We start from the raw sequence: 20832 nt of genomic DNA on the forward strand, positions 1-20832 counted from the left end.
ATATGGAGACATGTAGAAAGAAGTACAAAGTAGGAGGACTCACACTCTCAATTTCAAAACTTAGGATAAAGCTATAGTAATTAACACAGTATGATAATGACATAAGGTTATATAAACCAATATATAGACATATAGACCAGTGCAATAGAATTGAAAGTCCAGAAATAACCCCATAAAGTATAGGGCCAGGGTGTTAAGTCCAGTCAGTGTGGAAAGAATAGCCTCTTCAACAGGTTGTGCTGAGACAACAGGATGTCCATGAACAAAAGAAATGAAGTTGGATTCCTACATCACTCCATATGTAAAAATTGACCCAAAATCCATCAGAGCCTGAATGTAAAAGCTAAAATCATAAAATTATTAGAAGAAAGCATAGTTGTAAACCTTCACAACCTTGGATTTGGCAGCAGTTGCAAAAGCATGAGCAATAAAAGAAAAAATAAATTAATTAAAATTAAAAACTTTTGTGCATCCAATGTTATCATCAAGAGAGTGAAAAGACAACCTATGCAATGGGAGAAAATACTTGCAAATTATATATCTAATAATATAATTATTAGAATATATTAAGAGCTCCTACAACTCAACAATTAAAGAGACAAACAACCCAATTAGCATTTTCCCGGAGAAGATACACAAATGTCCAATAAGCACAAGAAAATATGCTCAACGTCATTAGTAATTTAGGAAACACAAAATCAAAACCACTTCATACCTAAGAGGATGGCTATTTACAAATAACAACTAAAAAAAAAAAAGAAACAAGTGTTGGCAATGATGTGGAGAGATTGGAACCCTTGTTCACTGATAGTGAGAAAGTAAAAGGGTGCGGCCACTGTAGAAAAGTTTTCCAGTTTCTCAAAAAGCTAAACATAGAATTGCATATGATCCAGCAATTCCACTCCTAGCTTTACAGTGCAAAGAATTGAAAACAGGGACTATGATGCTTGCATGCCAATGTTCATTGCAACATTCTTCACAATAGCCAAAAGATGTTTTGGCTGTCGTGAAAAATCAAGTGTCCATCAACAGAAAAATTACTCAACAAAATGTGGTATATACATATCATAGAATATTATTCAGCCATAGAAAAGAATAAAGTTCTGATAGATGCTGCAAAAGGATCAATCTCGTAAACATTATTATGTTAAGTGAAATAAGGCTGATACAAAAGGACAAAACGTGTATAAGTCCACTTATATGAAATCCGCTTTGTGCATCTGCTTTGTTAAACAGTTTGGTGATTATTTGATATGCTAAATATACAGTTACCATATGACTCAACAATTCCACTTCTAGGTATTTACCTAAGGGATTTGAAAACATATATCCACGCAAAAACTCATACATCAATGTTCATAGCAGCTTTGTTCATCAGAGCCAAAAGATGAAAATAACCCTAATGTCCATCAACTGATAAAAAAAATGGGATGATGCAATAAAATATGACATCATACAATGGAATATTATCCAGTCATAAAAAGGAATGAAGTAGTGATACATGGCCACAGTAGCACGCACCTATGGTCCCAGCTACAGAGGAGGCTGGGGCAGGAGGATTGCTTGGATGAACATGGATGAACTCTGAAATCATTATACCAAGTGAAAAAAGCCAGACACAATATAGAATCACATTATATGATTCCATTTATATGAAATGTCCAGAACAGGAAAATTCATAGAGACATAAAGTAGATTGGTGGTTGCCAGGTTCTCCAGGGAGGGGGAATGGGAAGTAATTGCTAATGGGTATGCATTTCTTTGTAGGGTAATTATATGTTTCTGGAATTCTTGTTGATAATTTCACATCTTTTTTTTTTCTTTTTTGAGATGGAGTCTTGCTCTGTTGCCCAGGCTGAAGTGCAGTGGCATGATCTCAGCTCACTGCAACCTCTGCCTCCTGGGTTCAAGCAATTGATTCTCTTGCCTCAGCCTCCTGAGTAGCTGGGACTACAGGCACCCACCACCAAGCCTGGCTAATTTTTGTATTTTTAGTAGAGACAGGGTTTCACCATGTTGGTCAGACCTCAAGTGATCCACCTGCCTTGGCCTCCCAAAGTTCTGGGATTACAGGCATAAGCCGCTGTGCCCAGCGATAATTTCACATCTTTGTGAATACACTAATCAGCACAGAACTGTACACTTGGAAAGGGTGAATTTTATGGTATGTGAACTATATCTCAATTTTTTAAGTAAGGGAATAGTATACTCACACTAATCAAAAGGATACTGGAGTAGCTATTAATATATTCATTTTAGACAAAGCGGACTTTAGAATAAGAAAGAGTATCAGAACTAATGAGGGTCATTCTATAATTATAAAGGAGTCAATTATCCAAGTAGTCATAATCATCTTAAGCTCCTAACAACAAGTGTCAAAATTCATGACATGAAATAGACAGAACTGAAAAGAGAAATAGGCAAATCCACAATTACAGGTGGAGACTTCAATACCCCTCTTTCAGTAATTAATAGATCAAACAGGCAGGAAATCAGTAAGGATACAGATGACCTGCACAGCACTATTAATTAACTTGATCTAATTAACATTTATAGAGTATTTCATCCAATAACAGCGGAATGCACATTCTTCTCAAACACTCATGGAATGTTCACCAAGACAGACCACATTCAGGACCATCAAACACACCTTCACAAATTAAAAAGAATAGAAATCATACAAATTACGTTCTTAGATCACAAAGGAATTAAACTAGAAATCAAAAACAGAAAGCTGACTATAGTAGGAAATTAAACAGTACACCGTTAAATAAACCATGGTTCAAAAAAGAAGTCTCAAGAGAAATTAGAAAATATTTTGAACTAAATGAAAATAAAAATTAGAAAACTTTGTGTTATTTAGCTAATGTAGTGCATAAAAGGAAATTTATAGCATCCAATGTGTGTTAGAAAAGAAGAAATTCCAGAATCAGTAGCCTAAACTTCTACCTTAGTAAACTAAATAAAGAACGGAAAGTTAAAATTGAGACAATAGGAGAAAGAAAATAATAAAAATTAGAGCAGAAATCAGTGATATTAAAAACAGAAAAACAATAGAGAAAATCAATAAAAGCCGAAAGCTAGTTCTTTATAAATATTAATAAAATTGATAAGCCCCTAGCCACGCTAACGAAGGAAAAGCAAGTGAGAAGACACAAATTACTAACACTGAGAAAAAAAGAGGGGTCATTACCATTGATCCCACAGAAACTGAAACGATGATGAGTTGATACTATGGACAACCCTATTCCCATAAATTTGATAATTTAGATCAAATTAGCCAATTCCTTGAAAGACACAAACTACCAAAACTTAAGGAGAACCAGAGATAACTTAGATTGTTCTATGCCTATTAAACCAATTCATTTGGTAGTTAAAATCCATCTATAAAAGGAAATAACAGAACAATACGATTTCATTGATGAAATCTGCCAAACATTTAAGGAAGAAGTAATACCAATTTTATATAATATCTTCCAGAAGACAAAAGAGAAAGGAACACTTCCCAACTCATTTTATGAGGTTAGAATTACTCTAATGCCAAAATCAGATAAAGACATTAAAAGAAAAAAGAGCTACAAATATCTCTCATAAACATAACTGTAAAAATCCTTAATAAAGTATCAACAAATTGAATCCAGCAATATTTAAGAAGGATAATAATATATCACAATTAAATGAGGTTCATTCCAGGAAGAGAAGGCCAGATCAATATTTATAAATCAATCAATGTGTAATACATCAAATTAATAGACTAAGAAAAGCATATGATCGCATCAATATATACACAAAAAGCATTTGACAAAGTGCATTGCTCATTCAAGATTTTAAAACTCCAAAAATATTAAGAATATAAGGGAAATTTCTTAACCTAATAAGGATATATACAAGAAACCAATATGCAGCATCATATTTAATGTAAATGAATGAATGTTTTCCTAATAAAATTGAGAAAAAGATAAGGATGCCCTCCCACATCATTTCTCTTCACCATCATACTGGAAGTCCTAGGTACTGCTAGGAAATGAAATAAATAGTATACAGTTTGAAAAGGAAGGAACAAAACTGTCTTTATTCATGTATGATGTGGTTGTCTACATAGAAAATCCCAAAATATCTACCAAACAAACAAAAGAAAAACTTCTGGAACAAATAAGAGAATTTAGCAAGGTCATAGGACACAAGATTAATATACAAAAGTCAATTACCTTCTTATATGCCAGTAATAAACAAATAGAATTGTAAATTTAATAAACTAAATACCTTTTGAAATAGCATCCCCCAAGATGAACTACTGAGATACAAATCAAACAAAATATATACAGCATCTGTATGCAGAGAACTAAAAAACAAAAACAAAAGAAATCAAAGATCTAAATCATGGAGAGAATGAAGAGACAACTATGGAATGGAAGAACATCCTGCATTTATAAACCATACATCTCATAAGGGGTTAATATTCAAAACGTATAAGAAACTCAAACAACTAAATAGCCTGGCCAACATGGCAAAACCCCATCTCTATGAAAAATATCCAAAAATTAGCCAGGCATGGTGGTACACGCTTGTAATTCCAGCTACTTTGCAAGCTGACTCACGAGAATCATTTGAAGCCTGGAGGTGGAGGTTGAAGTGAGCAGAGATCGTGCCACCACACTCCAGCCTGGGCAACAGAGCGAGACTCTGTCTTAAAAAAAAAAAAAAAAAAAAAAATTTTTTTTTTACATGGGATGGCAAAGTACAGAACAGCCAACAATATTGTGAAAAACAACCAAGTTGGAGGACTCACACTGCCCGATTTTAAGACTTACTATAAAACTACAGTAATCAAAGACAGTGTGGTCAAAAATACAGACACATAGATCAATGGAACAGAATGGAAGGCCCAGAAAGCTATCCACACAAATACAGTCAACTCATTTTTGACAAAGATGCTGGAACAGTTAGATGTTTATAGACAAAGAAAAAAATCCTTAACATAGGCCTTACAGCTTACATGAAAATTAATATGAAGTCAAAATAGATCATAGACTTAACATAAAACACAAAACAATAAAACTGCTAGAAGAAAGCATAGGAGAAATCTACTTGACTTTGGGCGTGGTGACAAGTTTTTAGATACAATACCAAAAACATAATTTTAAAAGATTGACAGTTGAACTTTATTAAACTTTAGCTCTACAAAAGGCACTGTTGGCCAGGTGTGGTGGTTTAGGCCTGCAATCCCAGCACTTTGGGAGGCTGAGTCATGCACATAATCACTTGAGGTCAGGAGTTCGAGACCAGCCTGGCTAACATGGTGAAACCCCAACTCTACTAAAAAAATACAAAAATTAGCTGGGCGTGGTAGCACGTGCCTGTAGACCCAGCTACTTAGGAGGATGAGGCAGGAGAATCACTTGCACCCGGGAGGTGGAGGCTGCAGTGAGCTGAGATCCCACCATTGCCCTCCATTGCCTAGGTGACAGAGTGAGGCTCCATCTTAAGAAAAAAAAAAGGCCTGTTAAGAGGATGAAAAGAGCAGCCAGGCATTGACTGTGGTGCCTCACGCCTATCATCCCAGTGCTTTTGGAGGCTGAGGTGGAAGGATTGCTTGAATTCAGGTGTTCAAGACCAGCCTGGACAACATAGCAAGACCCCACCTCTAAAAAAAAATTAGCTGGGCATTGTAGAATACCTGTAGTCCCACCTATTCAGGAGACTGTGGTAGGAGGATTGTTTGAGCCCAAGAGTTTGAGGCTACAGTGAGCGATGATTATGCCACTGCATTCCAGCCTGGGTGACAGAACAAGACCCTGTCACTAAAAAGAAAAAAAAAAGGATGAAAAGATAAGACACAGGATGGGAGTAAATATTTGCAAATCACATAGCTAATGAAAGATTGTATTAGTCAGGGCTTCTCAGAGAATCAGAACTTTTAATTCCAAAGGCCAGGGGCCTGAGGGGAGGGTACCAGCTATTATAGGACCCAGAGTTTGAAGACCTAAGAACCAGGAGAACTCTGATGTCGAAGAAGAAAAGAAGGATGCTCAGCTCAAGGAAAGAGAGAATTTGCACTCTCTCTGCCTTTCTGATCTATTCAGACCCTCAATGGATTAGATAATGTCCATCTACATTGCTGAGGGCAAAGTTCTTTACCTAGTGTACTGATTCAAATGCTAATCTCATCTGGAAACAATCTCACAGACACACCAAGAAATAGTTTTACCAGCTATCTGGGCATCCCTTGTGATAGCCCAGAGAAGTTGACACATAAAATTAACCATCCCAAAGATCATATCCAGAATATGCAAACAATGTCTAAAACTCAACAATAAGAAAGCAAACATCTGCATTAAAAAATGGGCACAAGATATGAACAGACATCTCACCAAAGAATGTATACAAATGGCAAATAAGTATTTGAAGAAATGATCATTCGTCATTATAGAAATGGAAATTAAAACAACTACTACACACCTATAAAAATAGCTAAATTACAACCAACTGGCAATACCAGTGCTGATGAAGATGCAGAGCAACAGAAACTGTCACTCATTGCTAGTGGGAATGAAAAATGGTAATTTGGAAGTACGGTTTGGAAGTTTGGCAGTTTCTTATAAAGTTAAACATTGATTTACCATACAATCTAGAAATTATGTCCCTAGGTATTTACTCAACTGATAAGGAATCTTATGTCTACACAAAAACCTGCACACAATGTTTATAGCAGCTTTATTCATAATAAAGCCAGATGCAACTAAGATGTCCTTTAATAGGTGAATGGATAAACAAACAGTGGAACAGTCATACTATGGAACATTATTTGGAGATAAAAGGAACTGTTAATTCACACAACAATATGGATGAATCTTAAGTGCATATTGCTAAATGAAAGAAGCCAGTTTCCAAATGTTTTATATATATATGTGTGTGTGTGTGTGTGTGTGTATATATATACATATACGTATATATATATATATGATAATTCCGTTTATATGATTTCTTTAAAAAAGCAAATGATAGAGATGGGAAATAGATCAGTGGTTGCCAGAGGACTGAGAAGAAGGAGACAGGTGGCTAAGTGAAGCACAGTGGATATTTTACAGCCATGAAACTATTCTGTGTGGTACTGTAGTGATTGATATATCTGCTAAGGGCTTGATATCTAGAACATATAAAGAGGTCCTACACTATCCATTTGTCACTATGCATTTGTCAAAACCATAGAATTTTACAGCACAAAAAGTAAACCTTGGCCGGGCGCGGTGGCTCACACCTGTAATCCCAGCACTTTGGGAGGCCGAGGCAAGTGGATCACCTGAGGTCGGGAGTTCGAGAGCAGCCTGACCAACATGGAGAAACCCCATCTCTACTAAAAATACAAAATTAGCTGGGTGTGGTGGTGCACGCCTGCAATCCCAGCTACTCAGGTGGCTGAGGAGGAGAATCGCTTGAACACGGGAGGCGGAGGTTCCAGTGAGCCAAGATTGCGCCATTGCACGATCTTGCAACAAGAGGGAAACTACATCTCAAAAAAAAAAAAAAAAAAGTAAACCTTAATGTATGCCAATTTTTAAAAATCTACTAGGAGGATGGGGAATCACAGGATAAAATGCAGATGATGATAAAAGAATCTAATTGTATTACAAACGTATGAGGGATCTCATTGAAGGGCATGGAGACTAGAGGTGCTGACCTAAACAACTTTGGAAATGACTGGAAACAAGAAGACTCAAGATGAAAAGAGCTGTCCATAAGCACTGCCCTCCAGTTGGTAGAGCTGTGTCTCACAGGGGTATGGCTTGACAATTCTGAAACCCCGGTACATGTGTACTAACATTGAACAATTAAGTAAATGGATGGCAGATGGTAGGAGCCAGGTTTTTCACTGCTGAAGTGGGAGGTTATAGATAAGCAAAGGGAGAAGGATAGAATGAATTGTATGAATGTGTTAGAATCAGAGACGGTAGCATGAGCTCATGTTTAACTTAATATAGATACTAATGATAGATACAGAATCATTACAGTTACGTGAATACACGGGCTAGGATACATACATGTATTTCCTAGCTCTGCCCCCTGGTAGTGGGTCCCCAATAGCAACATGCAAACCCACCATCCAGATCTGTTTCTAAGAACATTCTCCAGTGAAAGGAACCGGGCTCCCTGGAGAAACGGCTGATTCTAGGGCTGGGAAGAAAATATGCAAGATGAGTCTGGAGCAGCTTTAGTGCCAGAAAGTAAGGAAGGGCTCAAAAACATAAGAAAAAATTATGGCAAAGGGAAACAGGAGCCAATAGAGAGAGCTCCCAGGCGCCAAAACTGGAACAATTTAAGCAACAATATAAATAACATAGTATTGGATTATAATGAAAAGTACAAAATAAATATCCATGAGTGCACATGGATAGAATAAATGACTGAATAAACAAATAGCAGAAGAATTCCAAATAACTTATTAAATACTGCCCCCTCAAGGAAGTGAAGCCTAACTCCCCATCCCTTAAGTGGAGGCTGTGCATAGCGGCTATTCTGTGAGGCTATTCTCATTATTAGACTGGGGTTATTATTAGACTGGTTTGGGGGAGGAAAACCACAGAGGTACAGTGTCATTCTCAAAAAGTTATATCAAGAGAATATGCTATCAATATCAATATCAATTAATGTCAACCCTGATCGCCTAGTTAATTATTTGATCAGTCTTCTGTTGAAATTATTGTTGTTGTTAATTATTATTGTTGTTAATTATTTGATCAGTCTTCCGTTGATGAGCCTTGAGGCTTGAGGTAACGTCTGTCAGGTAATGGCAAAGGTAATGTTTATATCCAAAGGTAATGTTATCACCATAATGCTAACTATAACATTATAAATATATTTTTAAATGGCCACAATACGTCAGGGCCCTTGCATCATACTCTGCAATGTGACTTTGCTGCTCCTCCCTGGGAGAAGTGATTTCTATTTCCCCACCTCTTGAATCTGGGCTGGCTTGTGACATGTTTGCACCAACAGAATGTAATGGATGTAAATTCACACCAGTTATACAGTCTCAGGAGGCACTGCATGTTACCAGATGTTGACGGACACATAGCCTGAACACCCCTCTAACCCTAGCTGATAGCCAGTCAACTACCAGACATGTGATTTAGACCATCCTAAATAAACCGGCCCCAGCTGACCCACCCTTTCTGATCCCAGACACAAGGAGCAAATGCAAAGTTAGCTGAGCTTGGCCCAGATCAGCAGTGCTACCCAGCTGACCCACATGAGCAATACCAAAAGCTTTCTATTTAAAGCCACTGAATTTTGGAGTGGTTTGTTATACCGCAATAGCTATGTGCCTCACTGGCACCTAGGCATAACAATGCATGTAGGTGGTTATTTGTTGTAACACACTGTGATTACAGAAGATTAGGAGCAGCCTCAAGGCTCATCAATAGAACACTGATCAAATAATTACAGGAGAGCCAAACAATGGAATATTATGCAGCTGTCCAAAAGAATGAGGCAGCCCTATGTGAATCAACATGGAACAAACTCCATGATGCATTTTTAAGCAAAGCAGCAAGAGGCAGAAGAGTATACAGAGCAAGCTACTATTGATCCTGTAAAATACTTGCATTTGCATGGACTATCTCCGGGTGGGTACACAGAAACATGTAACAATGGCTGTCTCTAGGAAGGGGAACTGGGTGCCTGGGGAACAAGAGTGGAAGCCAGACTTCCTTTTCACGCTATCCTCTTTTTTATCTTTTGAATCGTGTAAATGTGTTATCTATTCAAAAACAAATAAAACCAGAATGTAAAAACTCCTATGCCTTTCAAATTCAGAGAGCCTTATTATTCTCTTTCCAAGACTCCCAAGATCCACCGGGACCAAAAAACAGCAGTCAGGGAACAATTCCTATTTTCTCTCCTCTCTCCCCCACAGCCCCCACCTGCGCAGAGCGAAGCTGGTTTCTCTGGTAAACGCTTGTTTGTGAGTTGCGCCAGGCTTCCTTCCCGGGGAGGAATTGCGGCGAGACGGTGGTCGGCCCTGAATAGCAAGCTGGCTCCTAGATCAGAGGCTCTGGCATTCCGTTTTTGTGTGCATGTTTGTTTGTTTTCTTTCTTTCTTCTTCCTCTTCTTTATTTTTTTAAAGGTCTCGACCCAAGAACCCCATTCCAGGCAGTAGGTTCGCCAGCCATTGCTTGTGCGTCTTCGCGGAGAGAGGGGGAGATGCCCCGGCGCTCCTTACCCGGCTGGATAAAACCCTTTGGGGAACTTGCTGCTTCGCAAGTCTTACTTGCGAAGACCCGGAGGGTTTGCCTTTGACCCCGCCTGTGACCTTAAGAAAACCCCTTTCCACCCTGCGCCTGTCCCACAGCCGGAAGTGATAATTTTAAGAATGAATTAAGCACTTGATGTGTGACACTGCGGAACTAAGCACTTTCTGGACTGTGTCAGGCCCCATTTTACAGATGAGGAAGCTGAGGCCTCCAGAGGCGGAGTAACCTGCTCATGGTTACAAAGCCGGTCAGCGGCGGGCAGGATTTGAATCCAGGGTTCCCGGTCCCTAATCCTCTGCTTTTACCACTTAATTTATCCTGCCTCCAAGGGCTGCTGGGAAAAAGGCGGATTTCAAAGGAGAAGCAGCTAAGGAAAAGCTCTGGAAAGGGCCGACGGAGCAGATATTCCCTGAGCCCCTCTGCGAGCCACGCGCCGGCACGCCTCTGGGAAGCCCGCTTCCCCCTGCAGATAGGCGTTGGGACATGCTTGCGCCCCTGTCGCACAGGCGAAGACACCGAGGCCGAGCGGTGCAGGGCGAGCCTGCAGGCTGCGCCCCAGACCTGGAGTAGCCACTGACGCCGCTCCTTCCGCTCCGCACGCAGGCGCGGCTCCCCGAGGCCCCGGGCGCCCGGGCCGCACGCCTGGGTAAAAGGTCCCGAGGAGTCTGCAGAAGCGCGCCCACGCCCGAGACGGCCGTTTCCGCCGGCCTGGGAAAGGGGCAGAGAAGGGGGTCGCCCGGGCCGCAGCGTGCCGGTCCCCGCCGGCCGAGCCGTGTTTAGGGCCAGTCCCCGCACCCCGCTTCTTCCCCACCTGGGGAGCGGGGCGCAGCGGTAGGGCACTGGAGCGCACGAGGCACCCCGCCAGCGAGTCCTTTCTGCAAACGGGGTTCCTGTTTTCATGCAAATGCCTTTGTTAGCGCACCGGGAACCAGGGGGACGGAACTGCAGCTGACGCGGGCTGCGCGCCGCTTTTCCGCCTTCGCTTGATTCGGCCTCAACGACTTAAACGCGCCGGGAACAAAAACGCCGGCGCCGCGGAAACCCGCAGGAGCGGCACGAGAAGCGCAGCTCCCTTGGGGTCCGCGAGAAGCGGCGCAGGCGGCCGGGCTGGTGCCCGCAGGCCTTCACACCGCATCACCAAGGGCAAGGAACCTCCAACTGTCCCTCAGTTTCTCTACCTGCACTGGGATGTCCTATATAAGGAGTCAGCTCAGTGCCCGCATCTTGCTGTAATTATTTTGTCCAAGCACTGTGGGAGGCAGCGTTGAGGAGGCTGTTGTGGGGAGTTTGCCTGTCAGAGAGAAGAGGGAAATAAACAAGAAGCATACAGACAAAATAATTTCAAATAGCAACAAGTGTTAATATCGTAGCAAACACCAATGCAGCGCTTGTGCCAGGCTCTGCTCTATGCTATATGCACATTAGGTCATGTAATCCTCACTCCCTTGTACAGATAGGAAAATGCAGGTTGAATGATCTATTGAAGGGAAATAGGAAGTTGAACAATATGTGGAGAAACAGGTTGCACCATATGTGGGGAACCAGGTTGAACAATAGCCTCAAGTGCGCAGTAGGTAGGCTCGGCACTTGAGAATATTGGGCCCAGCCTGGGTTTCGACCCAGCCAGTCCAGCCCCAAGTGGAAGCTTTTGCACACTCCATTACACCAGTTTTGGCTGTACTAGGAAGGACGTAAAGTGGTGACACGCCCAAGAGAGAGCTGGGGCTAGACAGGAGCTGCTCCTAAAAGGATGTCAATGGACATCTCTGTGCAAGGGAGTAAGCTGAGGCCTGCACAATGAGAGGAACTAGCCATGCAAAGAGCTGGGCGTGTCCAGCAGAGAAAACAGCAAGGGCAAAGGCCTTGAGGTGGGAGAGTAGATGTGGGGTTTCATGAACATAAGGATGGAACTCAGTGAGCTGTAGTAAGGAGACTGGAGATGGTCAGCAGCTGGGGGTAGCAGGCTTTGCAGGTCTCGGCAAGGAGCTGGACTTTTATTCTAGGTGTGATGGGAAGTTGTGTTGTTATGGCCACTGAAGGAGTTGCGTGGATGGACTTGGACTAGAGGGTGGGTGCCCTTCCTGCCTTGCCAGCCTTAGGTTCAAGGAGGAAGTTGATTGCTCAGGCCTTAAGCTTGCCCCTCCTCATCTGACCTCCTGGCTTCTAGGAGATTCCTGAGGACGTACACCAAGTCTCCAACATTACCTGATGTCAGATCAGGTAAGCCCTCATCTTATAGATAGGGCTAAGACTGAGGCCCTGACTTCAGGGATGTGTCTTCACCTTTGAGTAGGAGAAGCAGGGGTGGTATCTGCTTCATCTACTCATGTACCTGCAGCACCTAGCACAGGCTGCCTAGCCCATCCTTGGACCCAGGCAAGCAGGGCTCTGCCCTGGCCAGCCTCCAGCTGCATACATCCCCACAAGCTAGAGAGTCTGCAGTGCCAAGGGGATATACCCATCCAAGTCTTTGCTCCTTGTCTAGAATACTACAGATTCCTAGGATTCCTGAGCTCCCTACCTAAAAGTCCCAAGCCTGCTGCCAGGCCTCTTCCTGGTCTGTTGTCTGGAGGCAGAACACTAAGCCCAGGGTGTAGCCAAGGGGCACTGCAGAGGATGGGGTGTGGATGGAGATTGGACCTGCAGCCTGGGATGTCTACACACATGCAGGTGAGGTGTGCACGGTACAGGATGGAGCTGGGGATGAGAAGGGAAGGTGGCAGTTTATAGGCTGGGAAATGAGCGACCAGGGAATGGGGCTGGCTCTCCCCAGCACCGCCACATTTCAGTGCGAGTATCTAAGAAATCCAAATCAATCCTGGCCTTTCGGGCTGCTGAGAAGTTATACTTACTGAGGAGAAGGACAGAACATTTAAGAGAAGGTATTGGTCTGATTTATAATTTTTAAATATTTAGATTTAAGGGTGAGTGGACACCAGCCTCCACCAATATCAAGAGTGTGTTTGGCCTAGACCCTAGGAGATATTCAATATTTATCAAATAGATGGATGAATCTCATTTAATTTAATCCTCACACAGACTCAATGGAGGGAAAGCACATCGTCTGTACTTTATTGATGAGGAAACTAAGGCTTGGAGAGATTTAATGACTGGCCTATTTGTCAAGTTAGAAGTTTGTCTAGCAGAGCTGAGAGCCTCAAGCCCTAACGTGTCTGATTCCAAAATCCATTGCAATTGGTTCATGACAAGTTCACTCCCATTATGACCACATTAAATATATTATAACTGTTTGAGCATGTCACTCACTGATCTTTGGGAACATAAGCACTGTTTATATTACATGAAAAAGGCCTTCTCTTCTTCATTCTTACTCTACCCTCTCAGGCACCTTTGGGAAGTAATAAGACAGGAGCTAATGCTCCATTTAACAAATGGAAAACTGAGGACTGAGCAATAGCCCAAGGTGTCAACGAGGCTTAAACAAATAGGGATTTTTTTTTTTTTCATGTAGCAAGAAATCCGGAGGTAGCTGGGCAAGGGCTGATATAATTTTTGCATTATTTTCAGCAAACAACTTCTGCCTGTTGGTGTCTTCTGGCTATTTATTGCTACAGCATAACAAACTGCCCCCAAACAACAACCATTGTATTGTCTACAGTTTTGTGAGTCAGAAATTTGCGCAGGGCTCAGCTGGGTGATCCTTCAGTGATCCATGGAGCGCCGACTAGAGTCACTCAGTGATCTTCAGCTGCTGATTGTGCTATGCTGGAGGATCGAGATGGTTTCACTCAGGTTCCTGGTGCTTTCTTGGGGATGGCTGGAACACTGAGCTCGGCTGGGTCCGTCTGCCTCTCCATGGAATCCCAGGGCTTCTCCAGGTGGGTGTCTCCAGCAGAGTAGTTTGACCTTTTTCATGGTAGCTCATGTCTCCCAGAGGCCATAGCGGAAACTGCCAGTCCTCCTAGAGGTTAGGCCTGGAGTGGGCGTGACATCATTTCCACCATACTCTATTGGTCAAAGAAGTCACAGGTCAGCCCAGATTTAAGTACAGGGGAAATTGACTCCTCCTCTCAAAGGGAGGAGGATCAAAGAATCCACAGCCATCTTTAACTTATCACATGGTCCGAGCTGCTTGAGATGTAGTCATCATGTCTCAAATTCCAGAAAGTGTGGAGGACTGGTGGAGGAAGGTGTTTACCTTCCCTTTTAAGACATTTTCTAGAAGTCACACACAACATTTTCCATTGGCCAGAACTTACATGGGCATACCTAGGATATGGAAGGGAAACTGGAAACTGTAATCTTTATTGCAGGAGGCATGCCATGTATTCTGATGAAAATTAGGGATTTTGTTGACTAAGGAAGAAGGGGAGCATGGGTATTGAGGACCAACTAAAATCTATTCCATGGTTAGGTGTTTTGTTGTTGTTGTTGTTGTTGTTGTTTTTGCTACCAACAGCCAAACACTGTTCCTAGCAGAGATGTTTCCATACCAGTCTTCTCCTTCCTAATACATCATCCACTCTGTCATCAAAATAATCTTTCCTTTTTTATTATTTGTTATGTTCCTATACCGTATATCTTTTAATCATTCCTATGCCAACAGCAAGTGTCCAAATTATTTTGTGTTGTGTGAAACAGTAATGGGGGTTGCCACACACCAGGCACTGTGCCAAGCACTAAATGAACATATCTCACTTGATCTCACTTGATCTCCACAGTATCCCACTGAGTGAGGATCACAGACGAGGAAGCAGAAACCCAGAGAGGTTAAATGACTTGCTCCGGGCCACACAGAGAGTAGGTGCAAGGCTGAGATTCAAACCCTCGACTGTCAGATTCCAGAGCTGTGCTGTGAAACCCACACATGTGAAGCTCAGGGACTGTTTATGGATGACAGCCCCGGAGCATGGGCAAGACTTGTGCCTGGTGTGTGAAGGTTACAGGCGACAAATGTGAGCCAAGAGCCTGCAGATGCTCCCTTCCCGCTGTGATCCTTCCGTAGGGAAGACTGCATCAAGCCCCAGGGCCATGCTGGCATATTTCATGAAATCAAACTGGCACCAGGAATTCATATCATTCTATTTCCTTTACACCCTAACTGAACCCCAAGTCTGGAGGAGACTTTGCAGAACTGGCTACATTGCTAAGCAGGGCACAGGCCCAGTTAAATGAGGCACCTTTCTGCTCCAGCTCCAAGCTTCTCTGTTCTGACCCCAGTGTTTCTTGCCTTTGCCTCACCCCTGTTCGAGGACATGCAGTGACTCCCTGTTCCCCTCAAGTTCAGTTTTGCCTTTCTCCAAATGCTCCTTGTAAGGACTGGGGAGAATACGGTTCCATCCTTTCGGTGAATTTCAGTTTCTGCATCTGTCAAATGGGAGGAAATAATCCCTGCTTTGCTAAGTAATTGAAATGTTGAGGACCACACAGGACAAGGAATAGGAATGGCCTTTGCAGGCCAGAGCAGGTGAGGGGCACAATCCCACTGGATCTGAGTAGTATTTAGAAGACTAGGCATTATCTCTTTGGAAGGCAGAAAGATCTGGGGTAGTGAGTGGGGTTGTGGGGGATCAGGGAGTGCCCTGCACCTTCTTGGGGGGGCTCCTGCCCACAGTCTTGCAGAGGAAGTGGCCCAGGGTGAGCATTTACATATAGATGCCCTGCTGGGGGGACACAGTGAGACCACCGGTTCTGAAACCAGATAAACCTGTGTTTGAGTGTCCCAGCTTCATCTCGTACTAGCTGAAGGACCTTTGGATAAGTCATATCACTTCTGCCTCCAGTTTCACAGCTATAAGTTGGGGCTGAAAAAAGAACCTATCTCATTGGGATTTTATAAGGAATCAAATGAGAATGTGCACCTTTAAAGCACCTCATTTAGCACAGAAGAACTGTTCAACCAATAGTCATGGTAAGAGTGACTGGTGTTTTTTGAGCCCTGATTAAATTATATGCCATAAGAGTCTTCTTGATTAGTTTATATACTCCTCACCACAATGCTAAGATGTAGTTAACATTATTATTTCCCACTTGTAGATGTAGAGATGGGGATGCAGGTAGGCTGAACAAGCTGCCCAAGGTCATAGTAAGTGGTAGAAGCTGGGCTTGAACCGGAACCCAGTCTGTCTGATGCAGTCTTCCTTAATCAATAGCCATGCTGTTACTATTACTGTTGACATTACTATTATTGACCTTGAATTCTGTACCCAATATCTCCACACTTCCACAACACCTGGTGGGGGCAGGAAGAGCCACCTGACCCAAAGACTGCCAAAATATAGACTGAGCAGCCTGTGATACAGCCTGGGACAGAAGCTCCACCCAGCAGGGCTGAGCCCAATTAACTAAACTCATCAGCAGTGATGGTGGCTGCCAGTTTGAATTGGACCACAAAGAGTTGGGATAATGCCTACAAGCTGAAAGACCCTAAAAGATGACATAATTCAAACAAATGTGAAGGCACAGGGGCAATGAGTAAGCCAAAATTCCAAGACAGATAAGGGGGAGGAGAAATTTGACAAACGTCTGCTCCTGAGATGACTATGAACTGACTCAGTCCCAGAGCACTGGGTCCTGAATGATGTTCCAGTGGCTAAATTGTATCCTGTGATGTGCGGTCAAAATTCCTGCCTTCCAGTCCCTGCATGTAGCTTTACAACAACCCCCATGGCTCAAGTTAGGAGAGAGGCTCTGCTCTTTTCAACCAAAATTAGGCTAGCTCAGCTCTCCCATTTATCTTTAGGGTAAATGCTAAGATTTGGAAGTGGTGAATGGAGAGGGAGGTAGGATCAGGACATCCCTCCATCAACCCCAGGTGACGAGGCCCAGAAGACATGGCCTGGCCCAGTTCCTGTTATATCAGAACCTTAGTCCATATCTCACCATCTACAATCATACCCTAAGTGATCTCACTCACCATCTGGGGTGACTCCGGGCCAGGCGTCTCCCCTGCACTCCAGCCTCATGCCCAGCTACTAACTCCACAGCTCCACCTGTGTTACACAGGCATGTCAAATCTCACCTGTCCAAAATGGAACTCCTGATTGTGCCTCCAAAACCCACCCCTTCTGCAGGATTTTCATATCAGGAAATGCCAACTCTATAATTCGAGCTGCTTAGGTCAAATACCTTGGAGTCAGCCCTGGCTGTCCTGAGTCTTATTCCAACATTCTTGCAGTCCACAAATTCTATTGGCTCTTCCTTCCAAACGTATCCATGCCCTCCATGATCACCCTAGTCTGACCCACTATCGTCTGTCACCTGGGGTGACACAACAGCCTCCTCTTGCCTCTGGCCTGCCTTCTACAACTTGTTCTGAACTCAGCAGCCAGAGATGTCCTGTTAAAACCTAGGCTGGAGCTTGCAGTCCTCTTGCTCAAAACCCACCCATCACTGCCCTTCTCACTCAGAGGAAAAACAAAGGCCTCCTAAGTCACACAGTCTGACCTCCTCAGTTTCCCCTACAGACCTGCCTCCCTGACCTCACCTCCCAGCACTCTCCCCAGCCCTTCCTCTATTCCAACCACTCAAGGTGCTCACCGCTCCTGGAAGGAGAACTCCCACCCGTGGGCCTTTGCATCTGCTGTGCCCTCTGCCTGGGGTGCCCCTCCAGCACGGCTCCCTATCTCACTTGTGTGGGTCTGCAGAGATGCCTTCCCTGGGTACCTCATTAAAAATTACCACCCACTCCAGCAGTCCCTCCCCCGTCTCCTTCCCTGCTTTAACTTTCTCTGTAGCATTTAACACCATCTATTGACATGCGGTAGATTTTACTTACTGTTTCTTGTCATGTCCCACACTGGGATGTTAGCTACGTCTAGGGAAGCACCTTCTTCCATCAGGTGTATCCCCCTTGCCTAGAACACAACGTCTGGTGCATAGTAGGTGCTCAGCAAATCCTCGTCAAATGAACAAAGAAGCACACATAAGAGGACTTCCTGGAGACGCCCCTACCCAGTTCTCACACCCCCGGCAGCCACCCTCTGGGTGTTCCAGGCCCTAGGCTAGTCCCCTCACTTCTTTGATCCTATTCAGGGGAAATCGGCCTCAGGCCCTGTCCGAAAACAGGAGAACTAAGGAGAAGCTAGTCATGCAGGAATTAGTCCAAATAGGTGGGGATTTCTTTTTAATTAGAACTATTTTTTTTTTCCCTTCACACAAAAGGACTTGTGTCCCAGTAGCTGGCTCTCCTGTCAAAGCTTGTCCCGGGCTGAGAGCTGGAGCTCTGTGTTCCCACCAAGGATCTACTGTCAGAATCACTGAGGAGCGGCGTGGGCTTTACAGAAGGAAGGTTCTGGGGCAGCAGGGGCACATGGCCTCCCTGGGACAGGCACATACCTGGAAACCCCACGAATGGGAAGGACTCCATGTGGGTGACAGGTGAGGCTGGTAACAAGCGTGTAGGGTCACTGTACTGTTCTCTCCACTTCCTGTAGTTTGAGAATTTTCTTTAGAGAGAGAGAGAGAGAAAAAAAAGAGTGTTTTTCCCCTGAAGTTCTCTTTTCCCGACACATGCCCAGAGGATCTCCTGTAGCCCTCCCTCCCCACCATACCCCACCCACAACCTCTCTTTTCTCCTCCCCTCTGATTCGAGGAGAGAGCCATTCTGCTCTGCTTACTAGCTGCCTGTCTGCATCTGGGGACACTTACAAACCTTTGATGCCTGTTTATTCCCCCACTCGCCAAGATTTGGGTCCAGATGGCCTGGTGAGGTGGTGCTGGGCACTGATGGTTGCTAAATGCTCCCTGGGTGATCCTGGCACTTTCTAGAGTTGAGCAACTACCTTGTTACCCCAGACCCAGCCCTGACTCTGCCACACTCAGGGATCTCCTGTTAGTAGGGTCCAGCCTCCTTAGAAGACAGTTTAACAACATATTTTGTTACCTGAGCCCATCTTTGGGGTCCACCATAGCTGCCTAAGTGACTTGAGGAGATATTTCTTCCAAACCCAGACAAAGAGCCTCATTCACCACCACCACTCCTGGTGGATGGCATCCTCCCTGTTACCTTATGCAACACGGGTTCCCTGTGACCATTTGGAAAGTGCAGAGAAGCACACAGGAGCTGGCCACAGCCCACTTCAAGCCCAGGAATTTGTGAACAGAAAGGAGCCATTGTCTCCAGTCACTTGAAGGGAACAGCTCAAAAACACATTCAAAGGGCCCTGATGATAATGAATATGCTAATATGATTTCCACTGGGCGCCTGTGCTACCTCCAAAAAACCCTTTCTGACCTTCCTCATGGATTCAAAGCTTTCATTGAAGTCGACAGGGGATTTTGGTTAAAATAACATGAAAGTTTTCATTTAAATGGACAAAGCTGGGAGTTGTGAATTAAGCGTGAGTTTCACATTGGTCCTGACACCCCTGACCTTGATGGGGAAATGCATAGATTGTGACTGGACCTTCTGGACCTTCTAGCTATTGCCTTTGGGTGGGCAGAGCTAGCAAGCATTAAGGGTCCCTTTTGCATGACAAGTGAACTCTGGAGACCTAGGTTTAAATCCCAGCTCTGACACTTACTAGCTGGGTGACCTTGAGAAAGGCAAATCATTTCTCTGATTGAGCCTCAATTTCCCCATCTGTAAAATGGTTTGGATAATACTTCCCTTGCAGCATTGCTTCCAAGAGTAAATAAGAAGTCTGTATGTGGGAGGGGTTGGGGAAGTGGAAAACATCTTGGAGCTCCCCACCGTCTCACCCAGTCAGAGACCCAGCAAGGGTGTGAACACCTCCAGCCTCCCATATCCCAGACCTTCTTTCCTTCATTCAGCGTATATTTATGAAGCATTTCCTGGGTGCCAGGTACTGTTTTGGGGCTGGGGATTCAGCTGTGAACAGAACAGATGAACTCTGCCCTCAGTGGAGCTGCCATTGGAGTGGGAAGGACAGACATTAAACACATGAATAGATAAATAATAAGTAAGTGGGCCGGGCGTGGTGGCTCACGCCTATAATCCCGACACTTCGGGAGGCCGAGGGGGGTGGATCACCTGAGGTCAGGAGTTCGAGACCAGCCTAACCAACATGGTGAAACCCCATCTCTACTAAAAATACAAGGGCGTGGTGGCACATGCCTGTAATCCCAGCTACTCGGGAGGCTGAGGCATGATAATCACTTGAACCCGGGAGGCGGAGGTTGCAGTGAGCCGAGATCATGCCACTGCACTCCAGCCTGGGCAACAGAGCAAGACTTCGTCTCAAAAATAATAATAATAATAATATGTAAGTGGTAATAAGTTCTTTGGAGAAGAAAAACAAAGTCCTTAATGAAAAGAGCAGAGCTTTAGAATTAGACAGAGCTGAATTCAAATCTCAGCTTGCTCTTTGCTGGCTGTGTAATGCCTGGGAAAGAGATTTTATCTCCCTAACACTCTTCTGCACATTTTTTAATGAGACCCACTGATGAATCACCCACCCATTGAACAAATATTTATAGAACTCTGGGCCAGGCACGGTGGCTCATGCCTGTAATCCCAGCACTTCAGGAGGCCGATGCAGGCGGGTCACTGAGGGCAGGAGTTGGATACCAGCCTGGCCAATATGATGAAATCACATCTCTACTAAAAATACCCCCCCAAAAAAGAAAAAAAAATAGCTGGACATGGTGGCGTGCACT

The 20832-nt window shown here is 43.9% G+C and overlaps 1 protein-coding gene across 16 annotated transcripts in view; it reads right to left on the reverse strand.

The window, feature by feature from the left end:
- The window catches only part of LOC100991082 (signal-regulatory protein gamma), a 218638-nt gene that overhangs the window by 113107 nt on the left and 84699 nt on the right, over positions 1–20832 (reverse strand). For 10 of the 16 annotated variants that reach the window (XM_055104664.2, XM_055104658.1, XM_055104659.1 and 7 more), the window contains one exon: positions 18550–18659. In XM_055104664.2, the coding sequence (XP_054960639.1) occupies positions 18550–18580 (31 nt within the window). In that variant the 5' untranslated portion in view covers positions 18581–18659. Of the gene's footprint in view, positions 1–11429; positions 11543–17989; positions 18111–18549; positions 18660–19096; positions 19252–20832 lie in introns of those variants that run through there. The other 6 variants (XM_055104656.2, XM_063600969.1, XM_063600966.1 and 3 more) reach the window with 6 other exon arrangements.

This window comes from Pan paniscus, chromosome 21 (genome assembly GCF_029289425.2).
Source record: "Pan paniscus chromosome 21, NHGRI_mPanPan1-v2.0_pri, whole genome shotgun sequence".
Taxonomy (NCBI): Eukaryota; Metazoa; Chordata; class Mammalia; order Primates; family Hominidae; genus Pan; species Pan paniscus.